The 25403-nt window shown below is 41.6% G+C and overlaps 1 protein-coding gene across 1 annotated transcript in view; it reads left to right on the top strand.

Moving 5' to 3' along the window:
- Nucleotides 1–25403, top strand: part of HHAT (hedgehog acyltransferase) — a 292122-nt gene that overhangs the window by 99644 nt on the left and 167075 nt on the right. Inside the window, exon 7 of the mRNA XM_032591811.1 lies at nt 7767–7917. Coding sequence (XP_032447702.1) covers nt 7767–7917 — 151 coding nt within the window. The remainder of the gene's footprint in view (nt 1–7766; nt 7918–25403) is intronic.

Genomic DNA, 25403 nt, shown 5'->3' with positions numbered 1-25403 from the left:
CTTCCCCTCCCCCCTGGTCTTCTGTTAAGTTTCTCAGGATCGACATAAGAGTGAAAACATATGGTATCTGTCTTTCTCTGCCTGACTTATTTCACTTAGCATAACACTCTCCAGTTCCATTCACGTTGCTACAAATGGCCAGATTTCATTCTTTCTCATTGCCAAGTAGTATTCCATTGTATATATAAACCACATCTTCTTTATCCATTCCTCAGTTGATGGACATTTAGGCTGTCTCCATAATTTGGCTATTGTTGAAAGTGCTGCTATAAACATTGGGGTACAAGTGCCCCTATGCATCAGCACTCCTGTATCCCTTGGGTAAATTCCTAGCAGTGCTATTGCTGGGTCATAGGGTAGATCGGTTTTTAATTTTTTGAGGAACCTCCACACCGTTTTCCAGAGCGGCTGCACCAGTTTGCATTCCCACCAAAAGTGCAAGAGGGTTCCTGTTTCTCCACATCCTCGCCAGCATCTATAGTCTCCCGATTTGTTCATTTTAGCCACTCTGACTGGCATGAGGTGGTATCTCAGTGTGGTTTTGATTTGTATTTCCCTCATGAGGAGTGACGTTGAGCATCTTTTCATGTGCCTGCTGGCGATCTGGATGTCTTCTTTAGAGAAGCGTCTATTCATGTCTTCTGCCCATTTCTTCACTGGATTATTTGTTTTTCAGGTGTGGAGTTTGGTGAGTTCTTTCTAGATTTTGGATACTAGCCCCTTATCCTATATGTCATTTGCAAATATCTTTTCCCATTCTGTCGGTTGCCTTTTAGTTTTGTTGATTGTTTCCTTTGCAGTGCAGAAGCTTTTTATCTTGATGAGGTCCCCATAGTTCACTTTTGCTTTTAATTCCCTTGCCTTTGGAGATGTGTCAAGTAAGAAAGTGCTGCGGCTGAGGTCAGAGAGGTTTTTTCTTGCTTTCTCCTCTTGGGTTTTGATGGTTTCCTGTCTTACATTCAGGTCCTTCATCCATTTTGAGTTTATTTTTGTGAATGGTGTAAGAAAGTGGTCTAGTTTCATTCTTCTGCATGTTGCTGTCCAGTTCTCCCAGCACCATTTGTTAAGGAGACTGTCTTTTTTCCATTGGATATTCTTTCCTGCTTTGTCAAAGATTAGTTGGCCATACATTTGTGGGTCCAATTCTGGAGTCTCTATTCTATTCCATTGGTCTATGTGTCTGTTTTTGTTCCAGTACCATACTGTCTTGATGATTACAGCTTTATAGTAGAGGCTAACGTCTGGGATTGTGATGCCTCCCACTTTGGTCGTCTTCTTCAATGTTACTTTGGCTATTCGGGGTCTTTTGTGGTTCCATACAAATTTTAGGATTGCTAGTTCTAGCTTCGAGAAGAATGGTGGTGCAATTTTGATTGGGATTGCATTGACTGTGTAGGTTGCTTAGGGTAGTATTGACATTTTAACAATATTTATTCTTCCAATCCATGGGCATGGAATGTTTTTCCATTTCTTTGTATCTTCTTCAGTTTCCTTCATAAGCTTTCTGTGGTTTTCAGCATACAGATCCTTTACATCTTATACCACATCTTCTTTATCCATTCATCAATCGGACACGTGGGCTGCTTCCATATCTTGACTATTGTAAATATTACTGCTTAAACATATTGTAGAAAAAATGTGCATGTATCCCTTTGAATGAGTATTTTTGTATTTTCTAGGTAAATACCCAGTAGTGCAGTTGATGGATCGTAGGGTAGTTCTATTTTTAATTTTTTGAGGAACCTTCATACTGTTTTCCAGAGTGACTGCACCAGTTAGCATTCTACCAACTGTGTAAGAGGATTCCCCTCTTTCCACATCTTCTCCAATACTTGCTGTTTCTTATGTTGTTGATTTTAGCCATTCTGACAGGTGTAAGGTGATAGATCATTTTGGTTGTAATTTGCATTTCTCTGATGGTAAGTGACGATGAGCATCTTTTCATGTGTCTGTTGGCCATCTGGATATCTTCTTTGGGGAAATGTCTGTTCATGTTTTCTGCCTATGTTTTAATGGATTATTTGTTTTTTGGGTGTTGAGTTTTATAAGCTCTTTGTGTATTTTGGATACTGACCCTTTATTGGATATGTCATTTGCAAATATCTTCTCCCATTCTGTAGGCTGCACTTTAGTTTTGTTGATTGTTTCCTTTGCTGTGCTGGAGCTTTTTATTTTGAGGTAGTCCCAGTAGTTTATTTTTGCTTTTGATTCTCTTGTCTCAGGGGACCTATCTAGAAAAAAGTTGCTGTGGCTGATGTCAATGAAGTTATTGGGTTCTCTTCTAGGATTTTTATGGTTTCATGTCTCACGTTTAGGTTTTCATCCATTTTGAATTTATTTTTGTGTATGGTGTAAGAAGGTAGTTCAGTTTTCACAACACCATTTATTGAAGGGACATTCTTTTTTATATTGGACATCCTTTCCTTCTTTGTTGAAGACTAATTAACCATATAATTGTGGGTTGATTTCTGGGTGTTCTATTCTGTCCCATTGATGTGTGTGTCTATTTTCGTGCCAGTACCATACTGTTTTGATTACTACAGCTTTATAACTTGAAGTCCAGAATTTTGATGCCTCCAGCTTTGCTTTTATTTTTCAAGATTGCTTTCAGAGTCTTTTGTGGTTCCATACAAGTTTTAGGATTGTTGATTCTAGCTCTGTGAAAAATGCTGGTGGTATTTGGTTAGGGATTGCATTAAATGTGTAGATTGCTTTGGGTAGTATAGACATTTTAACGATATTTGTTCTTTCAATCCATGAGCCTAGAATGTCTTTCCATTTTTGATCATCTTCAGATTCTTTTATCAATGTTTTATAGTTTTCAGAGTACAGATCTTTCACTTCTTTGGTTAGTTTTGTTCCTAGGTATCTTATTGTTTTTGGTGCAATTATAAATGGGATCATTTTCTTAATTTCTCTTCTGCTTCATTATTGGTGTATAGAAATGCAACAGCTTTCTGTACATTGATTTTGTATCCTGGGACTTCACTGAATTTGTTTATCAGTTCTAGCCATTTTTTGGTGGAGTCTTTCAGGGTTTTTGTGTGGGGCATTATGTCATCTGCAAATGGTGAAAGTTTTGTTTCTTCTTTGCCGATTTGGATGCCTTTCTTTCTTTTTGTTATCTGATTGCTGAAGCTAGGACTTCCAGTACCATGTTGAATAGAAGCAGTAACAGCAGACATCCTTGTCTTGTTCTTGACCTTAGGGGAAAAACTCTCAGTTGTTTCCCATTAAGGATGATGTTGTGGGTTTTTCATAACTGACCTTTATTATGTTGAAGTATGTTCCTTCTAAACCTACTTTGTTGAGGGTTTTTATCAGGAATGATGTTGTACTTTGTCAAATGCTTTTTCTTTGTCTACTGAAATCATCATATGGTTCTTACCCTTTCTCATATTGATGTGATGTATCACATTGGTTGTGAATATTGAACCACTCTTGCAACCTACGAATAAATCCCACTCGATCATGGTGAATGATTTTTTTAAAGTATTGTTGGATTTGGTTGGTAGTATTTTTGTGAAGGATTTTTGCATCTGTGTTCATTGGAGATTTTGGCTTTTAGTTCTCTTTTTTTTTTTTTTTTTGTGGTGTCTTTGTGAGGTTTTGGTATCAGGTTAATGAATGAATTTGGAAGTTTTCCTTCCTTTTCTATTTTTTGGAATAATTTGAGAAGAATGGGTATTAATTCTTTAAACGTTTGGTAGAATTTGCCTCTGAAGCTATCTGGTCCTGGACTTTTGTTTGTTGGGGGTTTTTAAATTATTGATTTAATGTCTTTGCTGGTAATTGGTTTGTTCAGATATTCTTGATTAATCTTTACACATCTGATTCTTATCCTAGGTCTTATATAATAAAAGGTTCTTAAAAAACTGTGCTAGAACACTTACTCTGAGATCTGTTTAAAAAATGTAGAATACAGTACTGTTAACTGTAGGCATGAGACATTGTTATAAAGAACTTAATATAAGAAGAAACTTTTACAAAATGTCTAGTTTGCCTGAATCTGCACTGACTTAGTCATGGAGCATTTAAGCAAAATCTAGAGTAGATTAGATATAGACAAGTTAAAAGTGGCTGGGGTTGTTTTCCTTGGAGCAGAAAAGTTTCAGGGATAAAGTCAGGCCATGGATGGAGGTGAGAGCCCAGCATAGGCTGGAGGTTGGAGTGCAGCAGAGTCAGGGCACATAAGCTGGTGGGCACAGAAAACAATGCAGAGACAGCATGCTTCTTGAAACAGAGTGAATCTAGAATCAGTGTCTTAAACTGACTATGAGAGTCTTGAGGGCAGGGCTTGACTGTACAAAGACGGTAGCTATGCAGCTGGCCAGTCAACAGAGTCCAGGGGCCTGTTTTCTAGTCTGTGGCAAATTCTCCCCAATCCTTGGCAGACTCTGGTAAGACACAGCTTGACCCATTCTGGGTTCATGAAGACTTTTCATTAGGCAGATGCTAAGTTGTTTGAGTCTATAGGGGAATCTAACAGTTTAAGAGGATCCAGTATAGTTTGGACCCTTACCTTTATCCATGGGAAGAACTTCTCACTGGACAAGCTCTTCTTTATTGGGCATGTGCTATTAAAACTCCTGTTGTTCAATCATGTGGTCATGGGCTTTGAGCAATCTGCAGTGTGGTAGAAAATGCAGGTAAGTACGAAAACACCTGTAAGGTAATGTGTAATAGCAGTGTTAATGCTACTTCCTCATGCATGATATAGATGAAAGGATGCTAGAATTGAAATTATAGAGTATTTAAATGGAATAGACCATTTAAAAAATCCTAAGTGCTTTTTTTTTAAATTTGTTTATTTTTGAGAGAGAGAAAGAGAGAGACAGAGACAGAGCATGAGCAGGGGAGGGGCAGAAAGAGGGAGACACAGAATCCATAAAAGGCTCCAGCCTCTGAGCTGTCCGCGCAGAGCCTGACACAGGGCTTGAACCCACGAACCATGAGATCATGACCTGAGCCAAAGTTGGACACTTAACCGGCTAAGCCACCCAGGTGCCCCAAGAATCTGACAGATTTTAATTCCTGTGCCTCATACGTGATAAGCGTACAAAATCCGGATCACATTGAAGGCAGTATTTGGGAAGGAAGTAGCTTGTTCTCCCTGATCTTGCAGCCTGTTAATGGGGAAAAGAAGTTTCTGATGTTTCATATGTAAAAGAGCTCCCAGTGGCTGTAACCTTGCACAGTCTTCCCTGGGTCTTCAAATGCCTTCATTTCTTCAGGCTGATCATTTTCAGTTTTGGAGGCTTTGTGCCCTTTAATTTGTGCCCTGCCTCTTTTAGCTCTGGGAATTTTCTGGCTAGAGTCTGGTGGTTCATTTTAGAGTATTTTAGAGTCCCCTTCATTGCCATCTTGGCCAGTGGAATAGATTTCTTCCCCATTTAGTGTGGTTTTCTGCTCCCACTTTTTAGGTGGTATTGCTAGCACATATGTCCCGCTTCTTGATGACTGTGTGTATATACACACTTAGGACATATAATTATACACACACACATCAGCTTTTCTTTCTTGACTGCTATCAGACACATCCAAGAATGCTACTATTTTATACCCAGCTCTTTCAACACATATGTTTGTAGTCTGGTTTCCAAAGTCTGAGAACCTGTTTGACCACTCCTGATTGGGAAGGAGACAGAGTGATTATTTGGTTCTTTCCTTGTAGGACATGTGGCTTTCAGATTTAAACCACCATTTGCCTTTGCCCAAACTATATATTCAGACTTATGTGTTTCTTCTGGCACAGAATTGCCATTTACAGCCACACACTCCATTGTAGTGACATTCTTTCCAAGATCTTTGTATAATATGGAAAGATCCAAACAATAATATTTTCTGCTAGTACTTCTTTAAAGCTTAGCTATTTCCTTCTGAATATCCCACAGATAATCCTGCTCAGCTGCACCAACCTGCCCTGCAGTATTTCCCACACACTGGAGAAGGCACTCTTGAGGTTGGACAGCACGTGGCTGCTGGTTATCTTCTCAAGGGCTTCCACATACACTTTGCCCTCAACCTTCTCCTTGTGAGCACCGCTCTGACAAACCCGCCGCATCTCCTCACCTACGTGCTGAGGCCAGTGTGAATGGGGGCCAGTATCTGGCCCAGATCCATGGTACCCCATCGGGCATAGGGCACAGAGGTCAAAGCGGCCAGACAGGGAGCCAGAGGAGAGGTGGTGGTTGGTAGAGCACCCCGAGCCCCAGCTGCAGAAGCAGGTCATTCCCACTGGGGACAGGCAGAGGCCTGTGTGGACCATAGCATGTGTCTCAGACCTCACATCTTGCCCAGTGTCCACATTCTGTGTTCTTCTCATTCTGGAAAGGTGCAATTTAGGCCAAGAGACCATTGTAGCCTGGGGCTCTCCTGGAGTTTATTTTGTTTTGTTTTTCTTTTTTGTTAATAGCCTTGTTGTGATCTAGTTCACATACCATACAGTTCACCCACTTAAAGTATACAATTCAGTGGCTTTTAGTATATGCACAGATATGTGCAACTATCATCACTGGCAATTTTATAATATTTTCATCACCTCAAAAAGAAACCCTACCCTGGGCGCCTGGGTGACTCAGTCGGTTAAGCATCTGACTTCAGCTCAGGTCATGATCTCGCATGCAGTCTGTGAGTTCAAGGCCCGTGTCAGGCTCTGTGCTGACAGTTAAGAGCCTGGAGCCTGCTTCCAATTCTGTTTGTCTGTCTGTCTCTCTCTCTGTCCCTCCCTGCTTGCTCTCTGTCTCTCTCTCAAAAATAATATACATTAAAAAAAAAAAAGAAACCCTACCCTTTAGCCACTGCCTCCCCCATAATCCCATCCCCTACCTCTCCAGTGCTGGGGCCAGTTATCAACTTTCTATTTCTGTTACCTTATTCTGAACTTTCTTATGAATGGAATATAATATGTGGCCTTTCATGACTGGCTTATTTCACTTAGCATGGTGTTTCAGGATTCATCCATGTTGTAGTATATATCAGTATTTCATTCCTTTGTAAGGCAACATAATGTTCCATTGTGTGGATTTACCACATTTTGTTTATTCTGTTGATGCATATTTGGGTTGTTTTTATCTTTTGGCCTTTGTGAATAATGCCACTACAAACATTTGGGTATAGGTTTCTGTGTGGGCATCTCTTCTTATTTCTCTAGGGTATGTACCAAAGAGTGGAATTGCTGGGTCATATGATAACTTTAAGTTTAATAATTTCAGGAAATGCCAAGCTGTTTTCCAAAGTGCTGCACCATTTTGTGTTCTTGCCAGCAGTATGTCACAGTTCCAATTTCTCCACATCTTCACCAACCCTTGTTGATCTGACTTTTTGATTTTAGTCATCCTAGTGGATGCGAACTCATGAAATTTTGGAAAGATTTGGGGAGGATTTTCCCTTACAAATAGTTTTTTTAAAAAACCATAATTGTGTGTGTGTGTGTGTGTGTGTGTGTACACATATATATACATATATAATTTAAATGCATAAGTATATATATAAAATGCTTTTAAGTGTAGTGTCTGTTAAAGCATCAATGCTAAGAGGTCCTGTTGCCCATTACAACAATAAAGGAGTTTTCAATATTTGTTAATCCAAAATTCTCATTGCTCAAAACCAACGTGGGAAACTTTTTGTAATGTGTGAGGTGAGGAGAAGAGAAGGGAGGGGTGGAGAAGTGGGAACAGACGGTGTGTTTTCAGGAATGGTGCATCTTTCCCAGGAGATTGCTCTACTGCTTACCTCTGTGTCTGATGGGTCCCTCTGTCTTTCAGGAGGACTGGCATTGGCTCAAGTGATCTTCTTCTATCTGAAGTACTTGGTTCTCTTTGGTGTCCCAGCTCTGCTCATGCGCCTGGATGGACTCACACCACCACCCCTCCCTCGCTGTGTGAGCACCATGTTCAGTTTCACGGGGATGTGGAGGTCAGTAGTTTGGTTTATTAAAGCCAAAGCCCTTTGGGGATGTCCAGTGGGAGGAGCCATGGCTTGGCAAGCTTCAAAGGGTTTGGGCCACTGTCCATTCTCTGTCCCTCAACTCAGACCACAGTTGGCACTTGGGTTTCTTCATCTGTCTAATAGGATGGCAATCCGTGCTTTCTGAACCACTCAAAAATACTGTCAGGCTATGAAGATAGGTGAAATAATAAAGTTTCTCTCCAGGTTTATGTACAGATGCACAAAGGGTTATGTTTCAATGGTTTCTTAATAGCTTGGGATATGCTACAAGATACTGACCATTTTATTGCTCTCTGTTTTCCTTGAAAATGACCTCTGTATATGTGGGAGTGTCAATTAAAAAAAAACAGACTTAGGAAAATAGCATAGGTCCCTGTTGGCATTTACTAGCTCTCAGATCTGGGACAATTTACTAAATTTCTCTTAAGTTTTAGTTCTCTCTTAAATGGTAATAATAATAGTGAGGGTAATAATGCCCACATTCAAGAGTTGTTTTGAATATTAAATAAGCTAATGCAATTAAGGCATTTGGCACACAGTAGATGTTTACAAATGTTAGCTTTTACCCTTTTATTATTCCTGTACTTGGTACCCATGGATAGACAGATGTGTTTTGCGAGTTTTCTTACTCTTCTTGATTTTGCCCCATGAACTTACGGTTGGCCGGAGCTTTTGTTCCAAAAGATCCTTCAGCCCCCCTACTGTTTGTTATTGTTGTTCTCCAGATGGGCTTACTTGCTGCTTGCTGTGTGTTTCTTAGCACTTCTAGTATGTAACATGTGACAGGGCTTGGTTTTGCAATTGCAAACCTAAGGTATGAAGCTCAGACTGGGGACTTGGGCAATCATGGGAATCAGCACTTTTTAGGCACCTCCATTTCCCTCACCCTAGGCTTGGCCCTGCTCACAGTTGCCATTCTGGCTCATTCACAGGGCGCCTTCAGTCTTTCATCTCTGTAGGCAGAAGAGCCAGGGCCCGGGTAGAGGAAGAGCTCAGTGAATATTACCATATCTGATGTTGCTTTTAAAAAGGGGGTAGATAGCCTGCAACATCCTGGTTTTCCATTATAACTGATTATAGGTGCTGAGTTTTTTTTAAGCCTCTGTAAATGCATGTTGTTATTGGTTCAGTTTGCTTATTGGGATTAGAAATTTCATGTGGTTATTGCAAGTAATGGTAAGTAATTGCTTTGATTTGCTCTTAATTAGTTCATCAAATATCATAGGTTGCCCAGTTTTAATGACAGGGTTGGAAAATGGTAGAAAAGGGGTTCTCTCTAGTCAGGGGGCCATGGAGTAGTTCTTGGTTAAAAGGTGAGCCTGGTTGGGAGGCTCTGTTAACTTTTGACCTACGTGAAAGTAATGTACTGAATAAGTGGGTTAGGACCCAGCATGATTTGGGGTCACATCATCAGTGACTGGTGTGCACCTAGCATGATTGCTCTCCCTCTTTGTGAATGCTGCCCTAATGCATTTCTTAGGAAGCATATTCTTCTAAAGAGCTTCTCCAATCTTGATTGGCATATTAAAAAAAACTCTGAATGGGGCGCCTGGGTGGCTGTCGGTTGAGGGTCCAACTTCGGCTCAGGTCATGATCTCACGGTTTGTGAGTTCAAGTCCCGCATCAGGCTCTGTGCTGACAGCTCAGAGCCTGGAGCCTGCTGCGAATTCTGTGTCTCCTTCTCTCTCTCTGCTCCTACCCCACTCACACTCTGTCTCTCTCTCAAAAATAAACATTAAAAAAAAAATTAAAAAAAAACAAAACTCTGACTCCTGGGCATGCTGGCTCTAGGCTCCTTGTCCATAAATCTCTGCCCCATTGATTGTCACAAGAAGCAGTTTAGACTGTTGACTCTATTTCACATTCAGAGTAGGCGTCTTCTTGTCCTTTATTATTTCAGTTAATTATTTTTCGGTCCCAAACCCTCTGTTGTAAATACACAACAAAGGCAGAGAGAGCTTATCTGCCAAGACCTTTGTCATGTTTGATTAGAACTAAACTCAAATCGTGTAGACTCCATGTTGTTGAAACACTCTCTCCTCCCTCCCAGTTCCAGTTTTAAGACAAACGGGTGAGAGAGTAATACAAGTTACTGTGAGTGGAGGCTCTGGGTGAGCCCCCGGAGTGATGTGGTCCTAGGAGGAAGTGTTTACAAGAGCATGTGATGAAATAACAAACATGGTCTTTCCTGGGAGTGACCTAGACTTTTATCCTGGCTTTTTTCTAGGCATACATAGGTGTGTAGATTTTCCCTTTCACAATTTTTAGTTTGCTGAAGGGTTTTCCAGTTTGCCAGTTATACTTAGAAACACCTCAGCCTTCATTCTTTCCATACAATAACTGTTCCATGTTAAGAAAGGAAGGGAGGTCAACTCTGTACTATAACTCACAGTTTTTTTTTTTTTTTTTTTTTTTTTTTTTTTTAACGTTTATTTATTTTTGAGACAGAGCATGAACGGGGGAGGGTCAGAGAGAGAGGGAGACACAGAATCTGAAACAGGCTCCAGGCTCTGAGCTGTCAGCACAGAGCCTGATGCGGGGCTTGAACTCACCGTCCGTGAGATCATGACCTGAGCTGAAGTCAGACGCCCAACCGACTGAGCCACCCAGGCGCCCCTATAACTCACAGTTTAAGGCTCAGAAGAAGTAGTTTCAAATTGAAAAAAGAATGAAAGAGCTTCCCTTTTTGCAGATGTGCCTCTGCCCTTCAAAGGAAGTTTGTCATGTTCGTGTTCAGGCTCTAGTAGCCTAACCCTACAGTGGGCCTGGTCCCCACTCTCTAACCTTTCTCTGTAAAATGCACGTTGAGGGAAAATAAAGTTGTGAATTTGTAGTTTCTGTTTACATCGAATTTTACATTAATATTTCTGGGCCATCTATTGAGGCCTTGCTGCAGACAGGGAATTTCTTCCCCTTCCTGGATATAGGTCTGAGAAGAATTGAGTTATGAACAGATGTGAAAGCTGGTGATGCAGGTTATTCTGGGCAGTGGCAGCCACTCATATGGTGACACATGGGACGGAGTGGATAGGAAGTGGAGGGAAGAGTTTTAAAAACAGGCTGTGCAGAATGTCCAGTGGTTACCTGACCTTCTAGAAAATCCACACTGAATGTGAAGTTTAGAGCTGATGATGAGAGATGAATTTTTAGCCTCCCATTTTAAAGGCAGCTTACACACCTGAAAATCATGCTGACTGATTGCACCATATTTCAGTTCACTTAGCAGTGAAAGAAGACTTGAATCCAGCAGCCTGCTGTATCAGAGGACTCTGAGCACTACGTCATAGAACAGATGAAATTGGCCATCAACAGAGAGATAACATTCCTTGACATCCTAGTTAGTTTAAATTGGTCATGAAAAATTGCTATTCACTTAGATGGCCCATACCTGAAAGTTAGGACTCAGTGTTTTTGTTTTTCCTTCTAGTTCCCTTCTTTCATATAATTCCTGCTCAGATATTTGCAGACGTAACAAAACCCTAAGGAGTATGTGTATTCTCACTTGTGACTTTTCTGTGGCCGTCTAGACCTGAGAAATTGAGAATTTTCTGCTCAATTTTTAGGTTTCGTGTTTTAATTTAGATAGGCTGAGATCTGTAATGAGCATCTTTTGCCGGGAGTCATTAAAGATGACATTGCATGTCTGAGGTTTCAAGTTAGAAGTCTGATCATGTCCCCTGATTTGATTTTTAGCTATGGAAGCAAAGTGTGCAAAGTGATAGAATTTCCCATGGCGGCTGGTGAGTTATGGGTCAATTTCAATTATCTCAGGCATCTCGCACAGCTTGCCCTCTGCCTTTCTTGAATTATGATGCTCTCAGGTCTTCATAGGCAAACTCATGTATCACAGCTTATCCCATAGAAATTTGGGCACTGCTAGACCTTAATATGTGGGGAGATCTTTGGGCTGGGGCTGGGGAGGAGCCTAAGCCCCTTCTTTTAGTGAGGAATTGATTGCATCAGCTTTTAGGTCAATAGAAGAGTTTAGGTCCCTCGATGGAGAGTTGGTTAAGGCCTGTGGTAGATGATGAAAACTAGCTATACAAATTGCTGGCTTTACGGTAGTCCTGCCTTTGAATCATAGCTGGCTTCAAGTTGCAGGACAAGATGGAAGCATGGAGTTGGTGAAATATATATACCATGTGTGTCAGCACTGCTGGACAGGCAGCAGGGGCAGCTCGAACACAAAGGGGGAAGGATGGAACAGGTGCTGTTAATAAGAGGTCACTTTGTTTTGGAGGCAGCCTGCTAACCAAGGGCTTGCTGCTTACTAGCTCTGTGACTTGGGCAAATAATGAAAATGCCCTGGGCTAGCTTTTCGTTTCTAAAACGGACATAATAATAGTACTTGCCGCATAGGGGAGGATGTGACAGTTGGCTGAGCCTAGTGCTTAGTAGTTCCTTGGAAAGTGGTAGCTTCTTTGTGTTTTTTGTTTTTTGTTTTTTTTGTGCTTGAAAATCTAGCAAAGCCAGAGGTGACAGAGAAATCTGCCTGTGGGTCAGCCGGGTTGGGGAAGCAGTGAGCAATGATGGGACTGGCTGAGGAAAGGCTCCAGTCCAGCTCTGAGCCTGAGATGTCAGCTAATATGGTGCCTGACACATCGTAGTCACTCAACAAACAGGTATTTCCTGAGTGAAAGATGCATGATCTCCCCTGCCCCCACACCCTTGAAGAAGAGATCAAAGAAAAATTGGCTTACATGTGAAGTGTGGGTCTAACAATTTATTTCCAGTAGTTAACCTACCATTCAAACTGCATTTCTGGCCATAGAAAATGCCATCTTTGGCCATATTATCCATTTCCTCTGTTATACTGAGGCTCTTTCTGGGCCCATCTTCTGACACCATGCATTCTAGGTTCTTTAACTTTTCTTTAAAATGTGAATGTTTCAATCTTTTCTCTATTGAATGACTTTCCATTAGAATCCAAGAGGGAATTTATATTTCTTTAATGGGTCTGGCAAAAAACGGGGGTGAGTAAAGGAAACATTTCTTCTATTTTTCTTCATTAGAGGCTAAAAACCAACCAACCGCCGCCACCACCACCAAACAAAACAAAACAAAAATTTAAAGGACCTTCATTGTTTTAGGGACAGGAGAATAAGGTAGAGGCTGTCCGCTGTTCTTAAAAAATTTTTTTAACGTTTATTTTTGAGAGAGAGAGAGAGAGAGAGAGAGAGACCATGAACAGGGGAGGGGCAGAGAAGAGAGAGGGAGACACAGAATCCAAAGCAGGCTCCAGGCTCTGAGCTGTCAGCACAGAACCCAAAGTGGGGTTCGAACCCATGAACTGCAAGATCATGACCTGAGCCGAAGTCAGACGCTTAGCCATCTAAACCACCTAGGTGCCCCCAGCTGTCCTCTGTTCTCAATGGGCAGGGAAGGAGTGAAACCCTGATCATGGACGATCAGTGGTGCTTGTGTAAAAGGAAGCAATAAGGCTAACCTTTGGAGCCTCCTGAAGAAACTAACAGGGCTATGTAGGTATCATCTGGAATGGGAAAATTATGTCCAAGGGGATTTTGAATAACCGAACCCACAGATTTTCTTTCTTTCTTTTTTTTAAATAAGTGTATTCTTTTTTATTTATTTTTTTTTTAAATTTTTTTTTTCAACGTTTATTTATTTTTGGGACAGAGAGAGACAGAGCATGAACGGGGGAGCGGCAGAGAGAGAGGGAGACACAGAATGGGAAACAGGCTCCAGGCTCTGAGCCATCAACCCAGAGCCTGACGCGGGGCTCGAACTCACGGACCGCGAGATCGTGACCTGGCTGAAGTCGGACGCTTAACCGACTGCGCCACCCAGGCGCCCCAAGTGTATTCTTTTTTAAAAAAATACTTATTTTTGAGAGAGAGAGAGAGAGCAAGCAGGGGAGGGGCAGAGAGAGAGAGGGACAGAGGATCCCAAATAGGCTCTGCACTGACAGAAGAGAGCCTGATGCAGAGCTCGAACTCATGAACCGTGAGATTATGACCTGAGCCGAAGTCAGATGCTTAAGCGACTGAGGTTTATTTGTCTGATATGAATATAGTGATTCCAGCTTTTTCTTTAAAAAAATTTTTTTTAATGTTTATTTTTGAGAGAGAGAGAAAGTGTGTGAGCAAGTGGGGGAGGGGCAGAGAGTGAGGGAGACAGAGAATCTGAAGCAAGCTTCAGGCTCTGAGCTGTCTGACATGGGGCTCGAACTCACAAACTGCAAGATCAGGACCTGAGCTGAAGTCGGAGGCTTAACTGACTGAGCCAGCTAGGTGCCCTGACTCTGACTTTCTTTTGGTATATTTTTATCTTTTTATTTTTAATATTATAATTCAATTGAGGTTTTTGTAGACAGCATAGAGCTAGATTTTGCTTTTTTATCCAAATTGACAATCTCTGACATTGGGTGTTTAGACCATTTAGGGTTAATGTAATTATTGGTACTGGTTGCATTTAAAGCTACCATCTTGATAGTTATGTTTTTTTAAAAAATTTTTTAAACATTTATTCATTTTTTGAGAGACCGAGATAGATTGTGAGTGGGGGAGGGATAGAGAGAGAGGGAGACACAGAATCTGAAGCAGGCTCCAGGCTCAGAGCCTGTCGGTATAGAGCCCGATGCAGGGCTCGAACTCAGGGACTATGAGATCATGAGCTGAAGTCGGACACTTAACCAACTGAGCCACCCAGGTGCCTCGAGAGTTGTGCTTTTTAATCTCATTTTTTTAAATGCCTTCACACTTATCTATCTATCTATCTATCTATCTATCTATCTATCCATGCATCCATCTATTGTGGTAACATATACATAATATAAAGTTTACCATTTTAACCATTTTTAAGTATACAGTTTAGTGACATTAAGTACATTTACATTATTTTGCAATCACCACCACCATCCATCTCTAGAACTTTATCACTTTTCCCAACAGAAAATCCATACCCATTAAGTAATAACTCCTCATTCCCTGTGCTCCCCAGCCCATATCTGGTACTATTAATTTCTTTGTGTGGATCTAAATATTCCATTTGGCATTATGCTCCCTCCTACCTGAAGAACTTCCTTAGCCTTCTGGTCTACTGGCTAAACTTTTACTTCTTTTTTTCTGAAAATGTCTTTATTTTGCATCTTTACTGGATATAGAATTATATGTTGACTGTTCCCCCCCCCCCCCAGTTTCTTAAAGATGTCTCTCCATTATCTCTGGCTTGCATAGTTTCTGACAAGAAGCCTGATGTAACTCCTCTCTACGTTATGCTTTTTCTTTCCTTTGGCTGCTTTCAAGATTTTCTCTTTATCTTCAGTATCAGAAGTTTGACTGTGATGTGCTTAGGTGTATTTTTCTTTGTATTTACTTTGTTTGGAGTTCTCTGAGGGTCTCGGATCTATGGTTTATTATCTCATTAATTTTGGAAAATTCGTGGACATCATCTCTTCAAATAGTTCTTTCCTACCATTCTCTTTTCCTTCTGGGACTCCAGTGACACATGTGTCAGACTGTCTGATGTTATCCCACAGCTCTTTGATGCTTGGTTCTGGTTTTTGCCCCACCCCACCCTGCCCACCAAATCTTTTTCCCCCACTCTTTGTGTTTCAATTTGGATACTTTCTGTTGGCTTATCTTTAAGTTCATTGCTCCTTTTTCTGTCATGTCTACTCTTCTCTTTAGATCCCAACCTAAAGTAGTAAAGGAAAATGAGGATTGACATTGGAGTTGGTTCCCACAGAGGTCATGTCGTGGTGACCTTGACAACAGCAGTCTCAGTGAAGTGGTGGGGGCAAAACCCCCATTAAATTGGGCTCAGAGGAGAGTGGGTCTGATCTGATCCCAGGAATGTGGTCTAATGAGGGGAAGCTGGTCCACATGGTGTGGTTAGGGCTCAGACTTCCTCTCTTCCTGATGTGGCCTCACCTCAGTTCTTCTTGACTAGGAACACCCCTCTAAGTCTCGGCCATGCCCCAGCCAGGCTGTGTCCTACTCTTTGCAATGGGCTCACTTGCCATTCATCACAGGTATCCCTAAACCACCTAAACCAGGTTTACTGGCCCATATCTTACTACCTTCAATACAGGAACTTCTGGGTCTCTTCTTGCTGTAAGACTGCTGAAGGAGGCTCAGCAGTGCCAGCAAGGCTCTTTCCTTCACTCTGCCTAATGTAGAGAGCATCCTGTAGAGGTGGTCTCTCAGCTCCAACCAGAAAGGAAAGCCAGAGCTTCTCTGCTTGGGTTTTTACCTCCACCTGTATAATAACCTTCCCTTTTAGGACATGTTTCTGAGGTCTTGTATCCTCTTCCATGTCTTCCCTCAGTTCACTGTGTCACAAGAGGTAGGCTTTCTACTTTCTCCTCCTATCTTCTCTTCTGACATATTCTTCTCTAGGGAAGGTAGCTTTATGGCCCAACTCTTGTAGGTAGAGGGGGGCTATTCTTTCTCTAATACAGAGAAAAATACTCTAAGATCTGATTCACTTAGATATAGTTCTGAATTTGTGAGTGCTTGGACAGGGAACTAGGGATTGCTGGGAACGGAATACATTGTTTTAGTTTTTAAAAATTCCCTGTTTGAATTAATTTAGTCTTATAACAGTATAGTTGAGTAAGGATTTAGGTGTTACCATCACTGTCTGAGACCCAGAGTGGTAAGTCAGGTGTCCAAGATCATGTAGGTAGCACATTCTTGCTGTATTAAAATCTAAACCCTAATCGTTTTAGGAAGAAAGGTTTAGATGTATAAATGCATTTGCTTATAGAGGAGTATGTGAAAATTCATGCGATTAGCACCACAAGTGAATAGATTTCCTTTTCCTATTACACCAAGCAGAAAGGCAAAAACGTTTGGTGTCATCACTTTGTAAATCCTGAGATTTTAGTCTGCTATAGCTACAGGTTCAAAACCCGGCACTTTAATTTTGATCCACCTGACTGTAGTAGACATTCAAAGGCTTTTCTCTAGAAATGCTAACAAAAGGTTCTGATATGGTCCAACTGCTTACCTGCTGAACAAGATGGATACTCTGTCTTCTATTAAGTACTGTGAACTATAGTTAGCTTTCAGGGTAAAAGACTAATTCTCTGCCTGTCATGCTTGAAAATAGTGTTTTATCCTTAAGTATGACATGCAAACCTGGCTCCAACCTACTATTTCAAGTTCTTATCACTCACCTTATATTTACAGCAGTACAGGACTAGTCTTTGTTCCTCGGTCTAGCCCACCCGGTTCACCCACAGACTCCCATGACCTTGGTGCTGGCCTCCTGGTGCTGTAGAGCTCACAGTGCTCCTCCTCCTTCTTCCAGACAAGACGCCACTCGCTCTACAGTTCAGTGCCAGCTTCAGTGTTGCCTTTTCTGTTGAGCTGTGCTCCTCTCCCACCCAGCAGGGGATTGCGCATTCCTCTGCTCTGTGGTACTTTGTGTGAAGTTCATGTATCATAACACATATTTATACTTGTTAATACAGTCATTGTGTCTAGCTTATGGGGAATGGAGACTACCATTCCTTACTTACTTTTTATATGATACTTTACTTTAATATAGGAAATGCCTGTATTTAGCAAGAGCCTTGCCTTAGATCCTTGCTATTCCAATTATGGTCTGAGGAACCGCAGCGTCAGACTCTCCTGGGAGCTTGTTAGAAATGCAGGATCCTGGGTCCCACCTCAAGACCTACCGAATCAGAATCCACTTTTTAACAAGCTCTCCTGGGGACATTGTATATGCATTAAAATTTAGGAGGCACTGGACTGGGCTAGGTGAATCCTAAGGACTCCTCCTCCCTGATTTGCCATGACTCTAGGCTACCTGAATAATGGCCACGAGTGGCTGTAAGTATATCTGAGTATTCACATGGGTCACAGGGACTGGGTCCTAGGAGAACTTCAGCGGGAGCTTTTGGTGACGTCCCTAGGGGATGGGGCCACAGAGGGACAGAGGTAGGATGAGCCCAACCAGTCCAAGTATGGAGGGGCCTGGAGGGTGGCTTTTTGATAAAGAACAAGCAATTTGATAAGGTAGACTTAGAGGCATACAAACCAGATGGAGAGGCCACTGGTCTGTAGTCACAAAAACCTAGGAAAAATGAATCTCCCACCCCACCACCATTTGTTGTCCCCAGAAGACATTTGTTCTCCAACTTGTTTTCCTACATGTGGACTTCTCCCCTTCTCGGCCCTCTTCCTTCTGTTCCCCTAGAGTTGCTCCTTGTGTGTGAGAAGCCCAAAGATGAGGGACTCTGCCAAGTTAGGAAGGAATGCCCAACCTCTCCTGGGAGCTGACTGTGATCTGAAGATAACCTTCTTGGATTACGGAGGGCTGCCCCATTGCAGGGAGGTAGTTCCCAGTGAGACTATTTACATGGGAGACTCAGCCCACCAGACTTCAGGAAAGCAGCGCCTGTGACCTTCCTGTTGAAGCAGAGATGATAGATACAGGGAGTCATTACATTTGTGGGAAATGTTGCTAGCTGCAGTATATTGCTAGAAGATTTGCTAAGAAGTTAATTAAGATATACAATGCAGGTAGCCTACAAGTGCCAGTTGGGTTCTGATTAGTGAGTGAGCGAGCGAGTGGCACTAAGGTGAGGCTGCTTCCTGTGTTATTACGGCCCTGGTTCTTTAGCTGGGAGTGGGGAGCAGGGCTGTATCAGGGGACTGAGGTAAGTGGGCTCACAGAGGCTTGGTAGTGGCAGTAGCCCAAGTCCTCTTATGACACATTGCCATCATGATGTAAATTTGCATGTAATAATATTACTTGTCTAGTTGGCAATGGACATAATTGGTGGCAGTAATTGCCATAGCAGTATATTTCACAGACTACTTTTTCTTGTTGAAGGAGGGGTTAGGTGCCCTTCTTGCAGTCTGTCATTTTACTGTAAAACCTGAGGGCTAAAATTTTAGGTTCCTCACGTTTTCTCAAGTGAGTTTTCACAACAGAGTGAGATGCATGTATTTGAGACAGGGTGTATTTCCTTTAAATAGTTGTGTGGTCGCACAGTCCCATGAGACTGGTCCTTAGAGAAATCAGAGGGGCTGGTTTTGTATGTTCTGTTTTCTGTGTTTCATTTCCTATTTGACAGCAATATTGTCTGGCAGAATTTTGCCTTTGACTCAATATCATTAGCAACTAAAATGTGGTCTGTGTGCTTTTCTTCCTCAAGGTCATTGGTCACTCAAGTCCTGTCAGTAAAGCCAAGAAATTGCCAGCACCTCTCCTGGGTTTGATGGAGACCTTAACTTGAGTTACCTTTGGGGTTTGGCTGTGATCCTTGTCTCCAGGAATGGCAAAAGAGGAGGGTTAGGGCTGGCTCTTGTAATCTGGGAAAATCCTTAGTGTCCTGAGGATCTCCCAGCTGAAGAAGCAGAGGAGACGGGAGGGTGTGAGATGAAGTGAGGAGAGAAATTCTCTCCCATCTATCAAAGCACTTTCTAATGGAGCCTTGGCACAAGGGACGCAGCACTGTTCCAGCACGACGCCGAGTAGGTACAGGAGCTGTCCTCAAGAATCCACACATGTAGGAGTTTCTCATCTATGCAACTCAAACATGCTGTTCCAAAATCAGATGTTTTGTGGGTATTGGGAATGGTTGTCCAGAGCCCTTCTCTCCATAATGAGAGACCAGCATTTGTGAGAGGATTACCCGTGTGGGGGCGGTCTCTGTGCCAAGCCACCTGGCCCACCGGGGCTTAAAGCCATGACTGATGGCTCTGTGCTCTGACCGCTGAGCAGTTGGTAGAGGTGCCCAGCAGCAGGCATAGCGAAAAAGTATATCTGCTTTTCCAGTGCAAGTTTTATCAGCATCTCACTGAGCAGAGTGTCTTAAAGTATGACCTTCCCCCAAACTACTCTGCATCTTCATGTTTGATTCTCAGATGGTTTAGGTTCTTTTTATTTTTCGTCTTCCACTTATGGGCTATTTAAATAAATTATAAACACCACCTTGATAGATTACATATAAAAGTCCAAATTCTGTTTGTTCAGTGAGTATTTATTGAGCACCTACTATGTGCCAGCCACCAATTTATGGATGCAGAGCCGAACGAGGGAGTCTCTCAGGGATTTAATGCTCACAAGTAGTGTATTCCAGGACAGGCATGACCATCACTGAGCCTGTATAGCACTTCAGCATTCATACACGTTTCTACATCTGTTGTCTCATTTGTTCAGTGCGTTAGTCAGGGAGGGTGTTGATTTTACTGTCTCCATTTTATTGGTGGGGAAAATAAAAGCCCAGAAAGGTTAAATGATTTGGTCAAAGAGATTCGTGGTACAGCTGGGATAACACCATGCAATCTCTTAATAACATTGCTTAATATACCCAATATTTGCTTTATTTATTTATTTTTTAAGCATTTTACAGGTAATTAGGTTTAAACTGTCACATCTCTAAAGTTATAAATATTGTAGAGTCAATGGACACTATGAAAAATAAATTTATACTAATTCCTTGAAAATAAAGAGAAATGAGAAATAAAGAGAAATGAGAAATAAGTTGTTGTTTTTTTTTTTAAATAGAAGTAGGTGACCATTGACATAAAGTTGTTGGAGAAAATAGAGCAACATCTTATAGCAATTTATTTAAAAACTAAGAGAATACAATAGTACAGAGAATAGAGTGTGAGCTTTGGAATCCAACAGATCTGGGGTCACTTTCTTTCCTTTTTTAGATCTTTGACCATGGTCAAATTGCTTAATAAGCTTCAAGTCTCAATTTCTCTGTTAATGGGCTAATGATGCCTACCTTGCTGGGGTGAGGTGAGAATTTGGTTTTTTCTTTATAGGTAAATAAGGTTCATGTTCTGGTTGTTACTGAATCATGCAGGTGTTAATTATGTGTGTGTTTAGGACGAGCTGACTTGAAATGTAAGCTGTGCAGCATGTTAGAAGTTCATCTGGTGCACAGTGAGGTGCAGCCACCTGCCATGAGTGCTGACACCTAGTGAATGAGGACCTGGGAGAGACCTGGCCTGTGTATTACCGATCCCACGGACAGAACACAAGCTCAAGAGTCAAAATTGAGCACCAAGTCAAAAGTTGCCTAGGCAAACACTCTGACCGGCAGCTGTTGATTTGTGATACAGCTGCTTCTCACACAGGCAACTCTGTGGAGCTTACTGCAGGGGGGACCAACATCAGGAATTTTAGTTATCAAAGGTTAATGATGGCGCTAGCCGTTCTGCAGTAGCCATATCAAGAGACAGGAAGTATGATGGTACTTGGCACCCCCATTCCTCTCCATTTGGACTGCATTGGAATCCCTGCCCCTCGGTAGCCTGTACCATTTCACATGTACTGTCTACCCTCAGAAACTTACTGTCTATCTGGCTTCAGCTTCAGAGCTCGCGGGCACACCTTTTCTGTCTCATCCAGCCTCTACTTCCTGTAGAGGAAGCTGACCCTGAACTGTTTCTCTTACTTGTCTGTTATAGACACTCTCTAGGCCAGAATTCCCACCTCATTCCTTGTGTTCCTGGGTACCCTCTTGTGTGACTTGTCTCTCAGGAATGTACTCATCCACACCTCTGCTTTAGGAGAAGTTCTGGCTTTCCCACCATCTTTTCATTCATTGATCTACCAAGTATTTGCTCAGGGCCTGCTATATGTCAGAAAGTGTGCTTGGTGCTAGGGACAGAGTAGTGAACAAAACTAGCAAAAGCATGCACAGTCACAGAGTCTATTTTCCAATGGTGTGCTAGGACCTAATACATGAAAGAGCAAGACAGAGCCAGGTGGGGGGGATCTGGAGTCTGGGGGCAAGGTTGCAGTCAGTGAAATTTGTTGTGAGCACTGAATTAGCAAAGACTGAACCATTGCTCCTAAGGGAGAAATAGGGTTAGGTTCCTGTGAGCTTTTAATCACAATATTTGACAGCCAGTCAATACATAACCTTGTTTTAATGTGTGTTTCTGTTTAAAGACACTTGATATATATTGTTGATTCATTAACATTGAACTCCTGGTTAACAGCTCTATAACTTATGCCTGAGTGAATCTGATTTAACATACATCTTTTCTCCATAAAGCATATCATAGCCTTCTTGTGCTTAGGAACACTGGACACACTGCAGCCCTGTACTCGGAGGCCATTTCAAACGGTGAACTCACCAGCAAGAAGCACAGAAATGCAAAAACCATGGCCCTAGACAGATTGCAAAAATGACCACTGTTTACCATTTGAGCTGAAATAAGATGTCAGTGTCCTCTTGTTCTACCTCAGCTGAGCATGTGGCATGGGGTGACTCACACTACTTGCCACTCTGAGCTTGTCTGAGAACAACTGCAGAAATGCCTCAAGTATTTATTTTGGGGTTATAAATTTTAGTAAGTAGGCACGTTTACAAATATGTAATCAGCAAGTAATGGGACCAACTGTAAATGGAGTGATGAGGGTAGGCCTCAGTGAGAAGGTGACATTTGATGAAGACTTGGAGGAGAGGATGTGAGTCATGTGGATGCCTGGAGAAGGGTTCCAGGAAGAAGGTGCAGCCAGTACAAAGGCCCTGGGCCAGAAGTGTGCCTGAAGTGTGCAAGGAATAGTAAGGATGCCAGTGTGGCTGCAGTAGAGTGTGGAGTGATCAGAGGAGAGTGGTGGGAGGAGAGTGGTGGGATGGCAGGTCAGGTAAGGCTTTGTAAGCCATTGCACATTCTTTTTTTAAATGTTTGTTTATTTTGAGAAAGAGCATGTGTGCATGTGAGTGGGGGAGGGTCAGAGAGAGAGGGAGTGAGCGAATCTTGAGCAGGTTCCATGCTCAGCTCAGAGCCTGACACGGGGCTTAATCTCATGAACTGTGAGATCATGACCTGAGTCACAATCAAGAGTCAGATGCTCAACTGATTGAGCCACCCAGGCGTCCCAGGAAATATAGTTAGCCAACTGACCCAGTGGTGTAATTCAGTCTGAGTCAGAAGGCCTGAGAACTAGGAAGCTGATGGTGTAAGTCCCAGTCCAAAGGCCCAAGAATTGAGAGACCATTGTCTGAGGGCAAGAGAGATGGATGTACCAGTTCAAGCAGAGCAGAGGTGCCCTTCCTCTGCCTTTTCCTTCTAATCAGGCCATCAGTGGACTGGATGGTGCCCACTTCACGTTGGTGAGGGCCATCTTCTTCACTCACTTTAGCAATTTAAATGCTGATCTCTTCCGGAAGCACCTTTACAGGCACACCCAGAAATAATGTTTTTCTAGCTTTCTGGGCATCTCCTAAAGCCAGTCAAATTGACACACAAAATTAACCACTATATTTAATATTCACAAATCAATCAACATGATACATCACATTAATAAAGGATAAGAACCATATGATCCTTTCAGTAGATGCAGAAAAAGCATTGACAAAGTACAACATCCATTCATGATAAAAAGCCCCCAACACGGTTATGTTTAGAGAGAACATACCTCAACGTCGTAAAGGCCATATATGAAAAACCCACCACTAATTTAATTCTAAATGGGGAAAAATTGAGAGCTTTCTTCCTGTGGTCATGAATAAGATGAGGATATTCCACTCTCACCAATTTTATTCAACATAGTACTAGAAGCCCTAGCCACACCAATCAGACAACAAAAAGAAATTAAAGGCATCTAAATTAGCAAGTAGGAAGGAAAAATTTTGACTATTTGCAGATAACATGATGTTCTATATAGAAACCCTGAAAGACTCCACCAAAAAATGGCTAGAACTGATAAACAAATTCAGTGAAGTCCCAGGATACAAAATCAATGTACAGAAAGCTGTTGCATTTCTGTATACCAATAATGAAGCAGCAGAAAGAGAAATTAAGAAAACAATCCCATTTTTAATTGCACCAAAATAATAAGATACCTAGGAATAAACCTAACCAAAGAAGTGAAAGATCTATTCTCTGAAAACTGCAAAACACTGATGAAAGAAATTGAAGACAACCCAAAGAAATGGAAAGATATTCCATGCTCATGGATTGGAAGAACACATATTGTTAAAATGTCTGTATTACCCAAAGCCATCTACACATTCAATGCAATCTCTATCAAAATACCACTAGCATTTTTCAGAGTGTTAGAACCAACAATCCTAAAATTTTTATGGAAACACAAGAGATCCTGAATAGTCAAAGCAGTCTTGAAATAGAAAAGCAAAGCTGGAGGCATCACAATTCCAGACCTCGAGTTATAAAGCTGTAGTAATCAAGACAATATGGTACTGGCACAAAAATAGACACATCAATGGAACAGAATAGAAAACCCAGAAATCAACCCACGATTATATGGTCAATTAATCTTCGACAAAGAAGGAAAGGATGTCCAATGGAAAAAAATGTCTCTTCAACAAATGGTGTTGGGAAAACTGGACTGCTTTCTTACATCATACACAAAAATTCAAAATTGATGAAACACCTAAAATGTGAGACATGAAACCGTAAAAATCCTAGAACACAAGCAGTAACTTCTTTGACATCAACCATAGCAACTTCTTTTTTTTCTAGATAGGTCCCCTGAGGCAAGGGACACAAAATAAAAAAACTTCCATACAGTGAAAGAAACCATCAACAAAACTAAGGCAACCTACAGAATGGGAGAAGATATTTGCAAATGATATATCCAATAAAGGGTTAGTATCCAAAATATAGAAAGAACTTATAAAATTCAGCACCCAAAAAACAAACAATCCAATTAAAAAAATAAGAAGACATGAACAGACATTTCTCTAAAGAAAACATCCAGATGGCCAACAGACACATGAAAAGATGCTCATCATCACTTACCATGAGGGGAATGCAAATCAAAAGTATAATGAGCTATCAATGGCTAAAATCAACAACAGAAAATGGGACACTGGGGTGGCTCAGTCAGTTAAATGTGTGGCTCTTGACTTGGAATCAGGTCTTGATTTTGCAGTTCATGGGTTTGAGCCCTGCATTGGGCTCTACACTGACAGTGGGGAGCCTGCTTGGGATTCTCTCTCTCTCTCTCTCTCTCTCTCTCTCTCTCTCTCTCTCTCTGTCCCTCCCCCACATGTGCACACACACACTCTCTCTCTCTTTCTCAAAAATATACAAACTTGAAAAAAATCAACAACATAAGAAACGGCAATATTGGTCAGGATGTGGAGAAAGGGAAACTTCTTGCACTGTTGGTATGAATGTAAACTGGTGCAGCCACTCTGGAAAACAGTATGGTAGTTCCTGAAAAAGTTAAAAATAGAACTACCTTGTGATCCAGCAATTGTACTACCAGGTATTTACCCAGAGAATATGAAAATACTAATTCAGAGTGTACATGCATCCCAGTGTTTATAGCTGCATTATCTATAATAGCAAAATTATGGAAACAGCCCAAGTGTCCATTGGTTGATGAATGGATAAAGAAAATGTGGTGTATAAAGAAACACAATGGAATATTACTCAGCCATAAAAAGAATGAGATTTTGCCATTTACGATGGCATGGATGGAGCTAGAGAGTTATCACGCTAAGTGAAATAAGTCAGAGGAAGACAAACACCATA

This window comes from Lynx canadensis, chromosome F1 (assembly GCF_007474595.2).
Source record: "Lynx canadensis isolate LIC74 chromosome F1, mLynCan4.pri.v2, whole genome shotgun sequence".
NCBI classification, from domain to species: domain Eukaryota; kingdom Metazoa; phylum Chordata; class Mammalia; order Carnivora; family Felidae; genus Lynx; species Lynx canadensis.
The sequence above is the reverse complement of the archived record's forward strand: the minus strand, read 5'-3'. Positions and strand labels throughout refer to the sequence as shown.